The sequence below is a fragment of the Rutilus rutilus genome, assembly GCF_951802725.1.
Source record: "Rutilus rutilus genome assembly, chromosome: 18".
Lineage (NCBI taxonomy): Eukaryota > Metazoa > Chordata > Actinopteri > Cypriniformes > Leuciscidae > Rutilus > Rutilus rutilus.
The window spans coordinates 4,828,376-4,847,939 of NC_140231.1; the positions used below are offsets into that span (position 1 = coordinate 4,828,376).

Sequence of the window (19,564 nt, forward strand, 5' to 3'; positions counted from 1 at the left end):
TAGATACGAGAACCGAATTTTCCTGACAACGCTTTATCTGTAGAGTGGTAAAGGGATCCTCCATAAGGAGAAACTAGTTGGCACTTTAGCACCCCACTATGACATCGGGTCCAGGCGCAGGTCCTTCATCAGATCTGGATACAGCCTGGATCCGGCAGGCTGCGGGAAAACCTCGGGATAAACAAAAGCACTAAAATTAGCGTAGATGCCATTCTTCTTATAATGTAACGAGTACATCAGGATTTATGGGGAGTGTTCCCGGTTTCGGCTGACCTGATCTATGCAGTCTATAATGTGTTATGTGTATGCTAGGTCAAAGAGATGTGTTTTTAGTCTAGCTTTGAACTGACAGAGTGTGTCTGCTTCCCGGACAATGTTAGGAAGACTGTTCCAAAGTTTTGGTGCTAAATAGGAAAAGGATCTACCGCAAGCAGTTGGTTTTGATATTCTAGGTATTATCAACTTGTTGGAATTTTTAGATCGCAATAGACATGAAGGACTATAATGCGTTAAGAGCTCGCTCAAGTACTGCGGAGCTAAACCATTTAGTGCTTTGTAAGTAATCAGCAATATTTTAAAATGTATACAATGTTTAATAGGGAGCCAGTGCAGTGTTGACAGAACAGGGCTAATATGGTCATACTTCCTGGTTCTGGTAAGAACTCGAGCTGCTGCGTTTTGGACCAGCTGTAGTTTGTTTATTAAGCGTGCAGGGCAACCACCCATAATAATAGCATTACAATAATCTAGCCTTGAGGTCATGAACTAATTGTTCCAAATTTGTCAATGAGAGCATATGGCGTAATTTAGATATATTTTTAAGATGGAAAAATGCAGTTTTACAGATACTAGACACGTGACTTTCAAATGAAAGATTGGTATCAAAGAGCACACCCAGGTTCTTAACCGACGACGAAGACTTAACAGAGCAGCCATCAAGTGTTAGACAGTATTCTAGGTTATTACGTGAAGAAGTTTTTTTGTCCAATAATTAGAATCTCTGTTTTGTCAGAATTTAGTAGTAGGAAACTACTAGTCATCCAATTTTTTATATCAGCTATGCATTCCGTTAATTTTGTGAATTGGTAGTTTTTGTTAGGTTGTGAAGAAATATAGAGCTGAGTATCATCGGCATAACAGTGAAAGCTAATTCCATGCTTCCTAATGATATCTCCTTATGGTAGCATGTAAAGAGTGAACAGCAGTGGTCCTAGTACTGAGCCTTGTGGTACACCATACTGAACTTGTGATCGATAAGACATCTCTTCATTTACTGCTACAAACTGATAACGGTCAGATAAGTATGATTTAAACCACGCTAATGCAATTCCACTAATGCCAACATAATTTTAAAGTCTATGTAAAAGAATGTTGTGGTCAATAGTGTCAAATGCAGCACTAAGATCGAGTAACAACAATAGAAAGATACAACCACGATCGGATGATAAGAGCAAATCATTTGTGACTCTAATGAGAGCAGTCTCAGTACTATGGTACGGTCTAAATCCTGACTGAAAATCCTCGCAGATAGTTGTGAAGATACTGCCTTTTCTAGTATCTTTGACAGAAAGGGTAGATTCGAGATCGGCCTGTAATTGACTTATTTTGTAGGATCAAGTTGCGTTTTTTTTAACAAGCGGTTTAATCATAGCCAGCTTAAAGGTTTTTGGTACGTATCCTAGAGACAAAGATGAATTAATGATAGTAAGAAGAGGATCTATGACCTCTGGAAGCATCTCTTTCAGTAGCTTAGTCGGTATAGGGTCTAACATACATGTTGTCGGTTTAGATGATTTAATGAGTTTAGCGAATTCTTCCTCTCCTATAGCAATAAATGAATAGAATTTTTCCTTAGGGAGACTACAATGCACTCCCTGATGCGATACTGTTGTAGACGGTTGCATAGTTATAATTTTCTCCCTGATGTTATCAATCTTATAAGTGAAGAAGTTCATAAAGTCATTACTGCTGTGTTGCTTGGAAATGTCTGGGCTTGAAGCTTTCTTTTTCATTAGTTTAGCCACTGTTTCAAATAAATACCTAGGGTTTTGTTTATATTCTTCTAATAGGGTTGAAAAATAAGCAGATCTAGCAGCTTTTAAGGCCTCTCTGTATGCAGTTGAACTCTCTTTCCATGAAATGCGAAATACCTCTAGTTTTGTTTTCTTCCAGTTGCGCTCCATTTTTCTGGCTGCTCTCTTAAGTGCCTGAGTGTGCTCGTTGTACCACTGCATTGGACTATTTTCTTTAATCTGTGTATTGAAGTTCGTTGATAAGGGAAGAAGGTGGCGGGAACCGGCGAAAATTTCTGAACTTTAATCATATAAAATAAACGAACAAACAGCCCCTCACGGACGACTGCCGCACACACATAAACAAAACATAACGTAAAGTCCAGGCCTGGTCCTCTCTCATCCTTCACTGTCGTCGCTTTTCCTTTTATGCTACCATTCCGAAGCTCCTCCGTGAGAAACTCGAGACCGGTGTGGCGCACAAGTGACACTCATTATCAGTCACGCCACCGTCCTGCTTGCCACAAAATCATTCCACCAAACTCCCTCTCAATTAGAAACTCAGGATTCAATGTTTGTTAAAGTGTACATTTGAATGTCCATGCATACAGCAGATATTATGTGAAAAGCTCTTACATATGATGTGGGAATATCTCTCTGATTTATTCATTCAACTCGGATCTTGTTTGCGTTGTCTTTATCTTTAGTTTAACTTGTACATATATTCCTTTATTTTAGACATCACATTCCAAAATGTCTAGATTACATATGTAACCCCGTTCCCTGAGAAGGGGAACAAGAAGCTGTGTAATGGTGTTGACGCTATAGGAATGCTTTGTGCGAGCCAGTGTCTGAAACGTGTGATACACTGCAATTTTGGCTACCAAAGTAAGGTGACGTCACAGGTGAACCTTCCCCTTTTTAGGGAAATGGGACTAACCTCCAAGCCCAAGTGACCCATGGCAGAGCTAGATAGAGAGCTAGCTCTCCACTTTAGAAATGACTCCTTAACTCCCAATGAAGGGGGCAGACCAAGGAATTGCTATCCTGACTGTCCGAACTCTTGGCCATTAGCTCTCAGGGGTATCCTAACTGAAGGGAGTGTAGAATTAAGCAACCCATTCTATAAACTGGAAGATGCCTCAGGAGAGAACTGTGCCCTCTCAATTGCCTACTCTACCCAAGGAAAACCTCAAAAGTGCTTTCGGGAAGTTTTCTGAGTGAGTTCTAAGAATGGAGAATCTATAGCAGCTTCCACATCCTCCTGCTCTCTATTACAGACCATCCAAAATGGTATGTAGACCCTGCCTGACAACACCCCACCTCCATCATCCGAAAGGAACCAACGAGAAAGAGGGGCAGCCATGGCGATAACAACCACTTTTCTCCAAGAGCTCCATTACCAAAAGACTTGCCAGAGAAAGTCCACCTGTTAGCCAAGTGGCCCTATCAGCTAGTGGGTACCCAGTCCTGCAGTTCTAATGAGGTCAAAGTACTGGCAGAGAGCTAGTGGTTACCCAGTCCTGCGGTTCTAATGAGGCTAATGAGGTCAAAGTACTGGCAGAGATGGCAATGGCAAGGATGTCCACCTTTATGCTCTGTCTTTCCATTGGTCCTTGTGAACTGCCAGAAACCATGTTAACATAGCAGCTTCACTATGTCCACACTATCACCTCCAGACCATGCTGGAGAGACGACAGATGAGGGAATGAGATGCGAGTGGCGGCAATGCCCATTCTCCTCCTCCGTGCAGCCCAATCATATATGATTAAACGAGGAAGAATAATGTATGCAACCTCCATATCTATTTGGATCGGAGGGGCTGACACATAGGAAAGTGGGATGCTGCCAGCGGTCATGCCCATTCTTTCAAGTTTGTGAACACAAGGGAAGTGCAGCAATAACACTCCCAAGTCCATGTGTAATATACGAATGGTTAACACTTTATTTCGATAGTCCACTTTAGAAATTCCACTAACTATAAGTAACTTTATGATGTGATGTTCTCTCAACAGACATTCAACTGACTATAAGTAACTTGGCAACTACAAGTCAACTTATTCTACTAACCCGGACCCTAACGCCTAACCATAACCTAACAGTCTACTGTTAATCTACTACAGTCTACTAATACTCTAATGAGAGTTAGTTGACATGTAGTTGAAAAGTTACTTATAGTTAGTAGAATGTTTAAAGTGGACTATCGAAATAAAGTGGACCCTACAAGGGTAATTCCATTGGAAGCATTAAGCCTCCACCAAACTCCAAGTACTGGCAAGGACGACAGATGTGGACATGGGACTCAAGTGGCGGCACTGCCTACTGTCCTCATCTATACTAGCCCAATTCAATAAAGGAGCATATCGCTACCACCCCTGAGCTGCCTGTACTGTAGGGCACTGGCCAAAAACGAAGTGTGACGAGAGTGCAATATTGCTCACTTCTCCTTTTCAGCCCAGCCTAAAAGAAGTGAATACAGATGGAAATTACATTGCGGAGAGGGCGACAAATAAGGTAGCGAGAAGCTGTACTGCCTGCTCTCCTATTCTGTAACAGCCCATTTTCATGCTCCATACTTCCAGTACCGGAGAGGCGATAGATGAATAAGTGGGACGCGAGTGGTGGTATTGCCCACTTGCTTCACCTACACCAGCCTATTACGTGTGCTCTTTTGTGACAGAGGAAGCACATATTCTCCGTCACCACACAGTTGAAAAAGTGGGACGCACGTTAACACTTATTTCATTTGAATTAGTCTATAATGTGTATGTGAAAGAAACACAGTCTTGAAGATTTTGATTTTGGCACTTCACACTTGAAACCCTTATAAAGATCCTTACAAATACAATAGGTTTTCAGTGAAATGAAATGAAGAAATGTAGGGCTTACACATAACAAATCCTCGATGGAGAATACACAAAGACACACACAGAAATTAAAAGGTTAATCTATAAAACTTAGCACATTTAACACATTAAGCATGCTTAAAAAAACACACACACACACACACACACACATTTTGTTACATATATTTGAAATAAATGATAGGAAACAAAATGATTACTCCAAGTCTCCTCTTTATAACACCATTAACAGGTTTCACCGTAATCATACATATGACTCCAAAAGCAAATCCTGTTAAAATAAGTATATTAGAGTAGAATGAGTCAATGAGTGGTCCTCCTCTGCCATCTACTGTTTATAATGGTAATTCCATGTTATACTCATTTTAAAAGTGTTTGTTTTCCAGCAGGTGGTAGAAATCCTACACTAAAGCAAGGGACATATTCCATGTAATCTCCATCAAAATGTAGATGATCTTTAAGCTATAACAAATTATTGTGTGTGTGTGTCTTCATGGCACAAAGCAACTTATACTTGGCCTTCACGTCATGTCACTGTCATTAGTCACTTGTCTGAGCTCCTTAGAACTCCCTCATCCATTAAGTACTCCCTAAGTACTTAAGGATGTCAGCTTGGTAGGGCTGCCCTTGACTAAAGGTTTTTCTAGTCGACTATTAGTCGTTCATTTAAGCGATTATTCGACTAATCAAGTGTATCTTAATAAGCCAAATCATAATAATGCGCCTTTAATTGCCTATACATAGCTAATCAGTGCTCAAGCGCACTCATAAAGCTTGCCACAGCGCACCGGCAAAACCCCCTAGTACTGCAGCACAGCGTAAAGTTAAGGAAACTAAACAACCGAGAGAAGTATAAGTAGAAATATATGTCTACCTCAGATATAACATTTGATCTGTATGTCAGCATCTGGGAATAACATTATAATCCCTTTCACGGTAGAGAAAGCTGCTTACATTTAGGCTACACAAGGAAAGTAACTGTGAAAACATTTAATTAAACATCAGGATTTTGAATTAATCGCATGCGTTAACGAGTTAGCGTTGACAGCCATAGTACAAATGCATAAAATGAAGTTGTGAGAAAATATTTGTTGTGACAAAAACATTGAAAATATGAGAAAGATGAGAAAATGGAAAAACATGTAATCATATTGCAAATTTTTCACTGCATCAGCCAAATCCAGCTGTAAAATAAATGCAGATTTCAAATAAATGTAACTTAAAAAAATAAATGCATAAAAAAGCAAGCTATTCAAATTATCTAAGTAACAAAGATTTCTTTGTAAAAATAATTTACACTTACAGCCTCAATGACCACATGTTTACATGCATGACTGCCTATTGTTAAAGTACATGTGATCGCATTTAAAGGGTTAGTTCACCCAAAAATGAAAATTCTGTCAGTAATTACTCACCCTCATGTTGTTCCAACCCCGTAAGACCTTCGTTCATCTTCGGAGCACAAATTAAGATATTTTTTATTAAAATCACACAACCAGCGATCGATCACATGACCAGCGTCGCCCAATAGTGAGCCTACGTGGTGACGTGCAACACAGACACGCTACGCTTAAACACTACGTGAAAAGACTCGAGGCCCAGAGAGAAGGAAATGAAAAGTGGAATAAAGTCGTTATTTTTGTTTGTTTTTGCGCACAGAAAGTATTCTCGTTGCTTTATAAGCTTAAGATTGAGCCACTGGAGTCACTTGGACTATATTAACGATGTCTTTAATACATTTTCTGGGCCAGCAAGTTATAGTGTCTTAGAAGTCTATGGAGGAGTGAGCCAGCACTCAGATTTAATCAAAAATATCTTAATTTGTGTTCCGAAGATGAACAAAGGTCTTACGGGGTTGGAACAACATGAGGGTGAGTAATTACTGACAGAATTTTCATTTTTGGGTGAACTAACCCTTTAACATCCTGTCATATTACCTGCAAACTAACCTTTTTTACATGCCATGGTTACACACTGGGTAGTCTATAAATGACAGTTGATGCTAAATGGTGGTGACAGCTTGGTTACGGCAGAGCATTGGACTCTCTTTATTTGCAAACAGTACAGCCAAGATGCTGTAATATTGCTGATATTATAGTCTCATTCATTCATTCTCTGTAGTTAGAGTAGTAAGTGTTCTGCCATGACCTGCAATCAGTAGCTAAAACAAAACTGCAAACAACATTTTTAATGGTGAATTAAACTTCAGATATTTACTATTTGTGCTTGTGTATGTTTGGATGCCTATATCATATACATTTTATTGAATTAGATGAAATATCAAATCAAGTGATGTTTTTTAAAGAAAGATAGCAGGTCCATTTTTTCAAGCAAAACTTTTCACAAAAGAAATGCAGGTGCAGACTTACTACATTGCCATTACCTTAATAAACCTCTTTTAAATGTACTCTGAGATAACTGAACTAATTTGACATTCTCCTTGTTTCTCTCCACTGCTCTTTACAGTCAAACCAACCGTGATCCATGCAGACATGTTTGTCAACAGTATTGGCCCAGTAAATGCCATCAACATGGTAAGAGTTATGCTCTAATGACAAATTATTTTATGAAAAAAAAAAAAAGAATAATATAGTGTTTCTTTCTTTCTTTCACCAGCAGATTTCTAGGTTAAAAGGTTCTAATATGTACCAAAAGTGTACTAATATGTAAACTTTTTAGTACCAATATGTGCCTTTGAGGTAGTAATATGCACTCTTTAGGTACAAAGGTGTACATTTTGAAAGGGTACCGCCCCAGTGACAGCTTTTGTAAAAAAAATTCTGTGTACTGTATTATCATTCAAATACATTATTACAAACATTATTACATTAGAAACTGAAACGTAACATTGTTTATTACATTTTACTGTAACCAGGTTCCTTAAAGGCAGGGTAGGCAGGTTTTTTCTAAAAAACTTTTTCCCAAATTTGTTTAAACTGTCTTTATATACCAATACATAATTAAAATGTAAGTACTCTGAAAAAGAGAGTATAAAAATTGAGTGTATGTAGTCCTCTCAGGGCTGCAATAAACACAGCTACTTATTCCATTCACTCCCACCCCCTCCCTTCTGGGCCCCTTCCAAAGCCACGCCCCCAAAACACATGAACGCGCGATGCCGACCGCTCAGCTGGAGGAGGACGCGTTTGCCAGCGCCGAGCGGAGAGGAGCGCAGTGCATGTAGTGACATCATGTCAGAATCACATGTAATAAAATACCTAACTTTATCATTATGAATATAAACAACTAACATGGCTGTTAGTACTCACTATCAAGCTAGCATATCGATACTGGTAAAGTTTAAAATATATTGAGTTTGATTTGGTAATGAGCTAGTAACATAAGGCAAAGCTAAAAACAGGTTGTATTGATACACGTTTTCCCATTACCATCAGTTACACTGTGATGAAGGTGAATTTTGTGTAAGATTCATAACATATACGGTGTGTTGCATGTAAGAGCTTCCAAGATGAAAGCACTGTTGGCTCTGATGAGGACTACACTCCGGAGACAAGTACCGCTGCTTTATCCAAAGACTTTTTTGTCATGGCCTTTTCGAATACTGTCTTCCTTTTTTTGCCTTGTTTGCCTTTGCTGACTGTATATGCAGGTACTGGACATTTTGACTGCTCTTTCTCTGCCATAATTGTGATTCTTGCTAGCTTCCGTGCCTCTTCCCCTCCTCGAGTCAAACGGGTGCGCGCATGTGGGCAGCTCCTGTAGCAGCAGGGGTGGTAGCCATGGTAGCGAGGGAGAGTGACAGTCGCCCAGCCAATCATTTCATTCGTTCCGAATGGAAATAAGTAGCTGTGTTTATTGCAGCCCTGAGAGGACTACAGAGACACTCAATTTTTATACTCTCTTTTTCAGAGTACTTACATTTTAATTATGTATTGGTATATAAAGACAGTTTAAACAAATTTGGGAAAAAAGTTTTTTAGAAAAAACCTGCCTACCCTGCCTTTAAGTTTGCTGTTTGGTTTTACTGACCAATCCTTGCAGAATACATTTTATTTATGATTGTATTTTATGGCTTTTTTTATTTTATTAGAAAGATTAGAGAGCTTGTGATGGATCTGCCATGAGCCTTAGCAAATCACAACAAAAAAATGAGTCCATCGCCACAAAACAGGGAGCAAAGTGGTCTTCAATTGTGACAGTTTATTAAAAGATAAAAAGTGATCAAGCCTCATTAGAGAGGAAAAAGGCCAAAAATTGTATTCCATTCAGATTAGATCACAGGAAATATTCGGTATACAAAAAGGACATAATTGGGCTTGAGCGTCTCAAACTAACAGAGGACCTAATTCAACACCACTGTTCACAGGGTTCAGTAAGTAACAACTTTCACTAGACAAAACATACACTGAATTTATAGGAGGTGGCCAGCACCATGAAAACAAAAAAGGGGAAACAAAACCACACAAATGTTCACAACAAAAACAACACAAACCCTGGAATGAACACAATACATTTAACTAAATTTAGAGCCATGGATACATTTTAGTTAATGCAAAAAAATTCTATTAAACAAAAATCACATTGATCAAGACATCACATTTTCCTATGTCCCCTCTAATACATCAAAATTGGTACAGTCTCATTTCCTTTAGAATTCCCATAAAACAGAAACTTATAAGGCTGCATAGAAAGGTACCAGCGGGTAATTCTAGCATTGGTATCCCGCATTCTGTCCATCCAGTGCAGTGGTCGATGATCAGTTTCAATGGTAAATTCTCTACCAAGAAGGTTGTACCTAAAGGTATCTAAGGCCCACTTTACCGCCAGGCACTCTTTTTCAACAGTGGAATACTGTTCCTCCCTTGGATACAGCTTTCTACTGACGTATGCCACTGGATGTCTACTGTCTGACTCACCCTGAAGGAGCACTGCACCAATGCCAATATCAGAGGCATCAGTCTGCAACACAAATGGCTTTCCAAAATGAGTGCAATAAAGCACTGGCTCTTCACATACAGCAGCCTTTATGTCCTGGAAAGCTTTCATTGCTTCCTCTGTCCAGCAAATCTGGTTAGGGAAATTCTTTCAAGTCAAATCAGTCAGGGGCGCCACACGAGCAGAGAAGTTCGGTACAAATCTTCTGTACCAACCCGGCATCCCTAAGAATGATCGGATCTGAGTTTTTGTCTCTGGCAGAGGGCAGTTTTGGATAGCCTCAATCTTTTGAAGCTGGGGTCTAATGACCCCATTACCAACTACATACCCTAGGTACTCCGTTTCCTTTTTAGCTAGAGCACACTTGGAAGAGTTAATGGTGAGACCCGCCTCCTGAATGCGATGGAACACCTCCTTCAGATGTTGGAGATGTTGCTCCCAGGATGAACTATACACAATAATGTCATCCAAGTATGCAGCTGCTTAATCAGAAAGGCCAGACAACACAAGATCCATAAGCCTCTGAAATGTAGCAGGAGCCCCATGTAACCCAAAAGGCATAACAGAAAAATGGTAGAGCCCCCAAGGAGTGCGGAATGCAGTCAGTTCTTTTGACTGGGCAGTCAAGGGGACTTGCCAATAACCTTTACATAGGTCAATAGTGGTTATCCATTTAGCTTAGCCTAGGCGATCAATCAGTTCATCAATCCTAGGTGTTGGATAGGAGTCGAATCTTGAGACGGAATTAAGATAACGGAAGTCCACACAAAAAAGGACACTGCCATCCTTCTTTGGAACCAACACCACAGGACTACACCAATCACTTCGAGAGGGTTCAATGATGTTCATAGTCTAGTTTTTCCATGTGTCTCTTTAAACACCTCTGGGCTACAGAGATCTTGAACGTCAGCCTGTTGATGTAATGACAGATGCTGAAGGTCCAAAGTAACATTAGAAGGAATGGGACGATACTGTTCACAAACCTCCTCTTCATCTTCCACACGGCAAAGCATTAGGACCTCCACTCCGGTATCTGACCTCTCATGCCACACTTTTAATAAGTTAATATGGAGTACCCGTTTGGATCGGCTCTGGACTGGTAAGGCAATCTCATAGGTGGTAGACCCCAACTTCCGAATCACCTCAAAGGGTCCTTGCCATTTAGCCAGTAGCTTATTGTTATCACTAGGCAGCATCACCCATACCTTAGCTCCTGGCTGAAAACTTCTGGCTCTGACCTTTTTGTCATACCAGGTTCGCTGTTGACTTTGAGATTCGATCAAATTCCTGTGAGCATGTTTTGTCATACTCTCAAGCCTTTCCCTCATTTGGAGGACATAGGAAACAACACTCTGAGAGCCAGTGATCCTGAGGCCGCCTTTCCAGGTTTCCTCCAGAAGGGTCAGGGGTCCTCGGACGTCCCAGCCATACAGCAGTTCAAAAGGGGAAAAACCCAAGGAAGCCTGAGGTACTTCCCTGTATGCAAATAAAAGATAAGGGAGCCACTTGTCCCAATCGGCCCCAGTATTATTAACAAATTTGCGTAGCATTTGCTTAAGGGTCTGGTTGAATCTTTCAACCAGCCCATCTGTCTGTGGATAGTAGGGTGTAGTCCTTATGCCCTTTATCCCTAACAACTGATACACTTGTTATAATAGTTTAGACATGAAGTTGGACCCCTGATCAGTCACTATGGCCCTAGGGAAACCCACTCTAGCAAACAGCTGAACAAGGCAAAGAGCTACATTCATTGTCGTTACTTTCTTAAGGGGAAAACCCTTCCTCTGAACCCTTAACTGTTCCATCGGCCACTCCTCCTTCAAAATCTCCACCATATCCCAAGCCACTGTCCAAGAAGGACCAGCTTTTGCATGCAAATGTCATCCCGGCCTCTTCACTTTTGGTGTTTTCTTGCAGATAGCCATCCCATCTCTGCCACCAAGCGTGAGATAGTGGATCTTAGTGAACCCAAATGGGCCCATTAGAATCCACTAGGGCACTTAGAATAGTCCAAAAGGGGAAATAGGGAGGAAAAAATTATAAAATGATGGCTCACCCTGTTACAGTTGTGTTCTGTTTAGTTTGGACTTGTCTACCTGTCATCATGTCACGTGTCATTATTAGTTAATCTGACTCACCTATTACCTCGTTAGTCTTGTCAGCTGTGTCTCGTTTCCCTGATCTGTTTCCCCATGTATTTAAGCCCTGTGTTTTGCCTTGTTCATCGTCCGTTGTAAGTTGTATTTAGAGTGTGTGTGTTCCTGCCTGCCTGCGTCTGTTAAGAATTGTATTATTGTAGTAAAACGTTTGAATTGGAGCTCTGTGCCTCTTCGCCGCCTTCTGCCTGCACCACACCCTGACACACCCACAGTAGCACGTTATTTATTTATATTGCAAAATGGAAAAATATACTCAGGGTACCATGGTAGCATGCTTGGGCTTCCTTTATATAGGCCCAAGCCCCTGCCCTAATTGGAGCATATCAAGTACAGTTAAATATCACAGGTAGGTACATCCAAGTACCACAGTATCTTTAATCTTTAATATCTTTAAAGTCCCCCTGTAGTCAATAAATGTATCCCTTAAAACTCATCTTTGATCACCAGAATTATATATTTAAAAAATTTTTCCTTGAAAAAAATTTCTTTATGCCTTGAAATAGCATTGTAATGCCAAGGTCATGGGTTCGAAAGTAAGAACTGATAAGAATGTAAATGTGTACCTTGAAATGCAATGTAAGTCGCTTTGGATACCTGCCAAATGCTTAAATGTAAATGTAAATTATTCATAAAGGTTCCTAAGTGTTAAGACTAGGTCTCAGCACCTACATTATTTAAGAGTGCTAGAGAGGTATCCTAACCTAGTTAAGAGTAACAAGATGGCAGCAGAGAGGAGGAGACCACACACCTTCCAACAAAGATATAATGTATTGGAGTTATATGATGCAAGGGAGTGGATAAAATGATAAAATCTTGATCTGAGCTTGTAAGAAATGTAACAACTTCTCATACTCTACAAATCAATGCTCTGACTGCAGTAATGAAAGTAATAATTAAATTTTGTGGCAACTGGAAAAATGCAGCAGTGCACTGGTGATGACTTGGGCCCTTCAGTCCACAGTAAGCTGAGTCTTAAATAGCATTATTGTGGCACTAACCACACCATACATACAGTACTGGCCAAATGTGATGTGCAAAATATATATATATATATATTTTTTTTTAATGACCTAACAAGTCTGCTTAAACCATAAAAAATATTATGAATATATATATATCCGGATCCGGCTGACTACGGTAACATTGGGATAAGAACGAGACAAACAGATGCCACTCCTCTTATGATGTAACAAGTACATGGGATGTTATGAGAAGTGTTCCCAGCTCCGGTTGGCCTAAATTATGTAGCCTAGCAATCTTTTAAGGGATTTTAAGTATAGAAATGTGAAAGTGTGTTAACTTATGTGTATGCTAGGATAAAGAGATTGAACTTTAATCTAAATCTAAACTGACAGAGTGTGTCTGACTTGCGAACAACGCTAGGAAGACCGTTCCAGAGTTTGGGTACTAAATAGCAAACTGATACCGCCCGCAGTTGATTTTGATATTCTAGATAATCACCTGGCCAAAATTGAGACCTATGTGGACATGAAGGACAAGTCAAGTCACCTTTATTTGTATAGTGTTTTTTATAATACAGATTGTTTCAAAGCAGCTTTACAGTGATAGCAGGAAAAGAATGCAACAAAGTTTGTTTTGGCTGTACTGCAGCTCTAGAAGAAAATTGTGTCATTGTCCAGCTTAAGTGAGTTCAGTGTTGATTCATTTCTGTTGTAAAAAAATTAATTTCTGTTGTTCTTAACTAACTTGACAGAACATCCATCAAGAGTTAGACAGTATTCTAGGTTTTTGGTCCAATGATTAAAACCATTTATTTATTTATTCTGTTCTGAATTTAGTAGCATGAAGTCACTTGTCATCCAATTTTTTGGATCGGACCTCAAATAAATATAGAGCTGAGTATCATTAGCGTAACAAATGAAAACTGATGCCATGTTTCCTAATGATATCTCTCAAGGGTAACATGTACAGGGTAAAAAGCAACGGTCCTAGTACTGAGCCTTGCAGTACTCCATAATGAACTTGTGATGATGCCTCTTCATTTACTGCTACGAATTGATGATGGCCAGATAAGTCTGATTTGAACCATAACAGTTCAAGTCCACTAATGCCAATTTCGAGCCTATTCAAAAAAAAATTTGTGGTCAACAGTATCAAGTGCAGCGCTAAGGTCCAGTAAGACTAATGGAAAGATACAACCACGATCGGATGATAAGAGCAAGTCATTTGTAACTCTGATGAGAGCAGTCTCAGTATTATGATACAGTCTAAATTCTGACTGGAAATCCTCACAGATACCATTTCTCTCAAAGGTCGTACTCACACTAGGCACGGTTGTCTTGTACTGTGCCCTGGCGCGATTGCCACCATTCCCACTAACTCGCTGGCCTGCACTCACATTGCACTTAACGTTCCGGCCCGGAGCATTGAAGAAAACAGGAAAAGTGCTTTCGCTAATTGACTGCCTAATATATTTATCATTTATGCCGCACAGCGATTTTCACTTGATTGTACTGCACTTATCAAAAGATCATTACGGAGGCAGTTGACTTTGATGGAGGAATTTGCAGCTTTACTCACAAACTACAATTCCTGTTCATCAATAAAGTGAGAACCAGACCCGTTATAAACCTAAATATACTCTAATTAATTGAATTAATTGAAAAGTTTACTATCCATGTAGAATGATGACAGTACTGCACACAAGAGTAGTAGCTGTTCCATGCTTTGGCGGGGCTAGCAATCACACTACATGCATACCGAGCTTGAGCCCAATTGAACTGTACTCTGGCCCACCTCTTCCAAGCGAGCCAGGGCATGGTTACTGAACCGCACCCGGCCCAGAGCGATCTCACTAGTCAAACGAACCAGACATTGGGGGTCAAATATGCTAAGGCACGGTTCAGATCGCCTAGTGTGAGTACACCCTAAGAAGGAACATAATTGTGAGAATACAGCCTTTTCTAGTATTTTTGACCAAAAAAAAAGGGAATTCAAAATCGGTCTGTAGTTAACTAATTCTCTAGGACCAAGTTATATTTTTAATGAGAGGCTTAATAACAACCAGCCTAATGGCAATGATGCATTAATAACATTAAGAAAAGGATGAGTTCTATAAGCATCTATTTCAGCAGCTTAGTCAGAATTTTTGATTTTGATGATTTAACAAGTTTAGACCATTCTTCCTTCCTATGGCAAAGAAAGAATGGAATTTTTCCTCAGGGTGTCTATAGTGCACTGCCTGATGTGATACTGTAGTAGACGGTCGCATGGTAATAATTTTCTCTCTGATAGTATCAATCTTATAAGTAAAGAAATTCATAAAGTCATTACTGCTGTGCTGTTGTAAAATGTCTGAACATGTTAATGCTTTATTTCTCATTAATTTAGCCACTGCATCAAATAAATACCTAGGGTTGTGTTTTCATCCAAGAGAGTCGGAAAATAAGCAGATCTAGCAGTTTTTAAGGGCTTTCTGTAGTTAGAAATACTATCCTTCCATGCGATGCAAAATACCTCTAGTTTTGTTTTCTTCCAGCTGCGCTCCATTTTCTGGGCTGCTCTCTTAAGGGCACGAGTGTATTCATTATACCACAGCATCTGACTGTTCTCTTTAATCCTCAAGTGCAAAGGAGCAACCATGTCTACAGTGCTAGAAAAGAGACTGTCTGTAGTTTCTGTTGCAGTTTAAGCTATTTGTATGCTGAGGAGTTGAGACAAATCAGGATAATTATTTATAAAGTAATCTTTAGTGGCCTTGGCTAAATGAAGTATACACAAGACTAGATAATGATCTGAGATGTCACTGCTGCAAAATTACAACATCGATTCCATGTGTCAATATTAAATTTAAAGAATGATTGTGACAATGAGTGGGTCCTGACACGTTTTCTAACTCCATTAGAGTTTAGAATGTCTATCAATGGCAATCCCAATACATCTTTTTCATTATCTGTGCATTAAAATCACCAACAATTAGGCCTAAGTCTTTATCTGCAGCCAGTAATAACTCCAATAAAAAATCAGCAAATTCGTTGTCTGGGTGGTGCCTTGGTGGCCTGTATACAGTAGCCAGTACAAATATCAAAAGTGATTTATTGTTTACACTACATGACGTTTTTAAAGCAATATCACTTCAAAAGATTTATACTTGAAACCAGAAAAATATTACTGTAAATTGTAGCAATACCTTCCCCTTTGGCTCTCAGACAAGGCCCATGTTTTATAACAGTAACCTTGGGGTGTAGTATAATGTAATCATCTGGTTTTAGCCAGCTTTATATGAAACTGGTTATGGTTATGATCTGTGATCATATCATTTACAAAAAAAAATTATATTTTGTAGAAAAGGTTATAATATTCAGCAGGCCAAGTTTTATGATTTGTTTATCTGTATTAAATCTGTTTCTTTCTTTGTTTTCTTTTTTTTTACATCAATAAAAAATTAACCGGTTTTACATTTTTAAAGTTTTTTTTTTTTTTTTTACTAGTTCGGGGAACAGACACATTCTCTGTATTATGATATCTGGGTGAAAGAGTCTGCATGTGCTGAGATTTATCTGACTTCTGTGATGTGACCAGATGGTTGGTTTAGCAAGTCTATCTGCTTCCTGACCTGCGCCCCAGTTAATTAAGTACCAACTCTAAGACTATATGCCATATATCTAGAGTGGCACCACCCCTGAAGGGGATGAAGGCTATCTCTTTTTAGCAAGTCAGGTCTGCCCAAAAATCTTATGAACAACATCAACAAATATGTGGGTAATCAACAGTTCCTATTTTTCCTGTTTCCTGCAACTTGGACAATAATGCTGTTTGGCCCATTGCCAATTCATTGAAGATTCAAACCTACAAATAAACACCAGTGTTGCTGGCTACTTCTATCTCTGTATGGTATGCATCTTTGACTTGTAAGAAAAGAAGTTTGGGCTGTGACAGTCTCTAAACATCTACTTATGAAACAGTACAAAACATATGGCAACAGTTATCCTACAGTTGTTGCTGACACCTCTGTTTAACCATGCCTCCAGTGTTTTGTTTGAATTTGCACAAGTAAGAAATAAGCTCTAACATGGATTAATTTCTTAATCCCATTTACTTCTCTTGTTTCATCTAAAATGGCCAAAAATGACAAATAAAGTGGAATGCATATATTCTAATTGTGACAAAGGTGTATGCACTCAAGAATTGTTTTTGCCTTTGTCAGTTACACAAAGGTCTGAAAGGTCTGCCCTTTACTATTCTTTAGGAGTACACAATTGACATCTTCTTCGCCCAGACGTGGTATGACAGGCGGTTGAAGTTCAACAGCACCATGAAGGTTCTACGCCTCAACAGCAACATGGTAGGAAAAATCTGGATCCCTGACACGTTTTTCCGCAACTCCAAGAAGGCAGATGCCCATTGGATCACCACACCCAATCGCATGCTTCGGATATGGAACGATGGGCGTATACTGTACACTTTAAGGTAAATGCACTTTTTATTTGTTAATTATTCCTCTCATACTTATATTGAGCATACCCAGATAGCAAACAACCACTGAAACAATGCTAAGTCAACGATGATGCATCAACACAAACTGCACTGAGTTAAAGTTACAAAAAGTGGAGTTGGTTCAGTATCACTTTTTCACCCTCAGTTAATGTTGAAACCATGCTGAAAAAAAAAACACATTCAATGGTAGTGTCATTAAAACAATGTTACAATGTGATGCTGATTCTAGATTCTACATCCCTGTTGTTGAATAAACACAATTTGGTGAAAAACACTTAAAAGAAAATCAACACCTTTCCAGTAATTGAGTCACTTTGTTTTTAATATTTGTTTTAACACAGTTTAGAACAATCAGTGATAAAAATGGAAAAGTTAAAGTGGGATAAAAAGGACTACAACCCTTAAAAAAAAAAAAAAAAAAAAAATGCATTTAGCTTTAGGAGTCTTATGTCATTATGAATGCAAGTGGCCCAAAGGTTCAAGTTTTAAATATCTCGTTTACATCAGACTACTGCCTCCTTTCTTTTGGGATCTCTGAAATTTGTAAAAGCATAATGTCATCCAACAGCAGGTCAATGGTCACATTCATGAATTTTAATATTGTAAACCAGAAGTAGGATTGTTAAAAAAAAAAAAAAAAACAACAACAATGTGGTTACACAATGAGTGTGGTTGCATAACGATTACACAATGATTACAAAATTTGTCTAATCATTTCAAACATTTTATTTACCAAAATGTAAGCTTTATAAAAGTAAAAATGTATATGGCTGTAGTCTTATGACTTTACACCTCTCTCTCTCTCTCTCTCTCTCTCTCTCTCTCTCTCTCTCTCTCTCTCTCTCTCTCTCTCTCTCTCTCTCTCTCTCTCTCTCTCTCTCTCTCTCTCTCTCTCTCTCTCTCTCTCTCTCTCTCTCTCTCTCTGTCGCACACACACACACACTCCCTGCATACCAAACAACCTGAATGATGCCTTTGGAAGGCACTTTGAAGGGTTTATATAGTCTAATCATTACTGCTATGCTCCGTTATTACTCAGAGGAAGCTCATTCGCCGCACGTTTCTCATATCTCCTCTGATGACGAACTTCCATTACACTTCTATGGTCTGTTCCGTACATAAGAAACCCAGAGAAATGTTTCTACACGTGAAACATGAAGCTAATATACACACGATTAAGATAGTAAATTATTTATATTTGATTTTCATGCAATTTGGCTTATTTGCATAACAATAAAGGCTGTTTAAATGAGAAATTCTAAGCAGGTGCACCGATTGAGGGCAAAAAAAAAAAAAAAAAAGTCAGTATTTTAACGTTTCTGTTCATGTGTTCCTTCTCTAACATTATTGTTCTGAAAGATTAGAAAAAATGCTGGTTAATAACGCTATTTTTTTTATATATTTGGGGGGCAAGTCGAAGTAAGTCGATCACGGGCATGCCGGGAGTATGGCAGGGCGACGCAGCGTCTCGTTCCCTCTTCATGGAACTAGGGTTAGATGTTCCCTTTCAAGGGAATTCTAGCTGCGTCGAAACGCTGTGGGAACGCTTATACCCACGTCGTCATAAGAGCAAGTGTCTGTCCGTGTGAAGTTAGTGCGCACATTCAGGCGAAAGCACCTGCGCCCCTGCAGTGGAGCTGAAGTCAAGACCAGCCTGCCACATCACAAACGTCATGTAAGGAAACTCCTGACAATAGAGCTTTAGAAGCAGCCATACTCCTAGTCGAGTGAGCTCATACAGCCAATGGTGAAGGCTGCCCAGCCGACTTGTAAGCAAGTGAGATAGCCTCGACCACCCACTTGCTCATTCTCTGTTTAGATGCTGGACACCCCTTCCTGGGTGACCCAAAGCAAATGAACAACTGTTCAGATTTCCTCCACAGGGCAGCTCTGTGGACATAAGCATCTAAGGCCCTAACAGGGCAGAGCAGATTTAGTTTCTCTTGGTCTGACGTCAGAAAAGGAGGAGGAAAGAAAACCTGCAGTATAATAGGTTTACCAGTATTAGTAGGGACCTTAGGAACTTAACCAGGCCTAGGGTGAAGGAAGGCCTTTACCATGCCAGGTGAGAATTCCAGGCACGAGGGTGAAACCGAGAGTGCTTGAATGTCTCCAATTCTCTTACGAGACGAGATAGCAAGAAGAAAGTTTGTTTTTAGAGTGAAGTATTTCTCAG

General features: G+C 39.5%; 1 protein-coding gene across 4 annotated transcripts in view; it reads left to right on the forward strand.

Annotated features, from left to right (window-relative positions):
* The window catches only part of gabrg2 (gamma-aminobutyric acid type A receptor subunit gamma2), a 90,242-nt gene that overhangs the window by 21,711 nt on the left and 48,967 nt on the right, over window positions 1-19,564 (forward strand). For all 4 annotated transcript variants that reach the window (XM_084386260.1, XM_084386261.1, XM_084386259.1 and 1 more), the window contains exons 3-4: window positions 7,343-7,410; window positions 17,141-17,361. In XM_084386260.1, coding sequence (XP_084242386.1) covers window positions 7,343-7,410; window positions 17,141-17,361 — 289 coding nt within the window. The remainder of the gene's footprint in view (window positions 1-7,342; window positions 7,411-17,140; window positions 17,362-19,564) is intronic.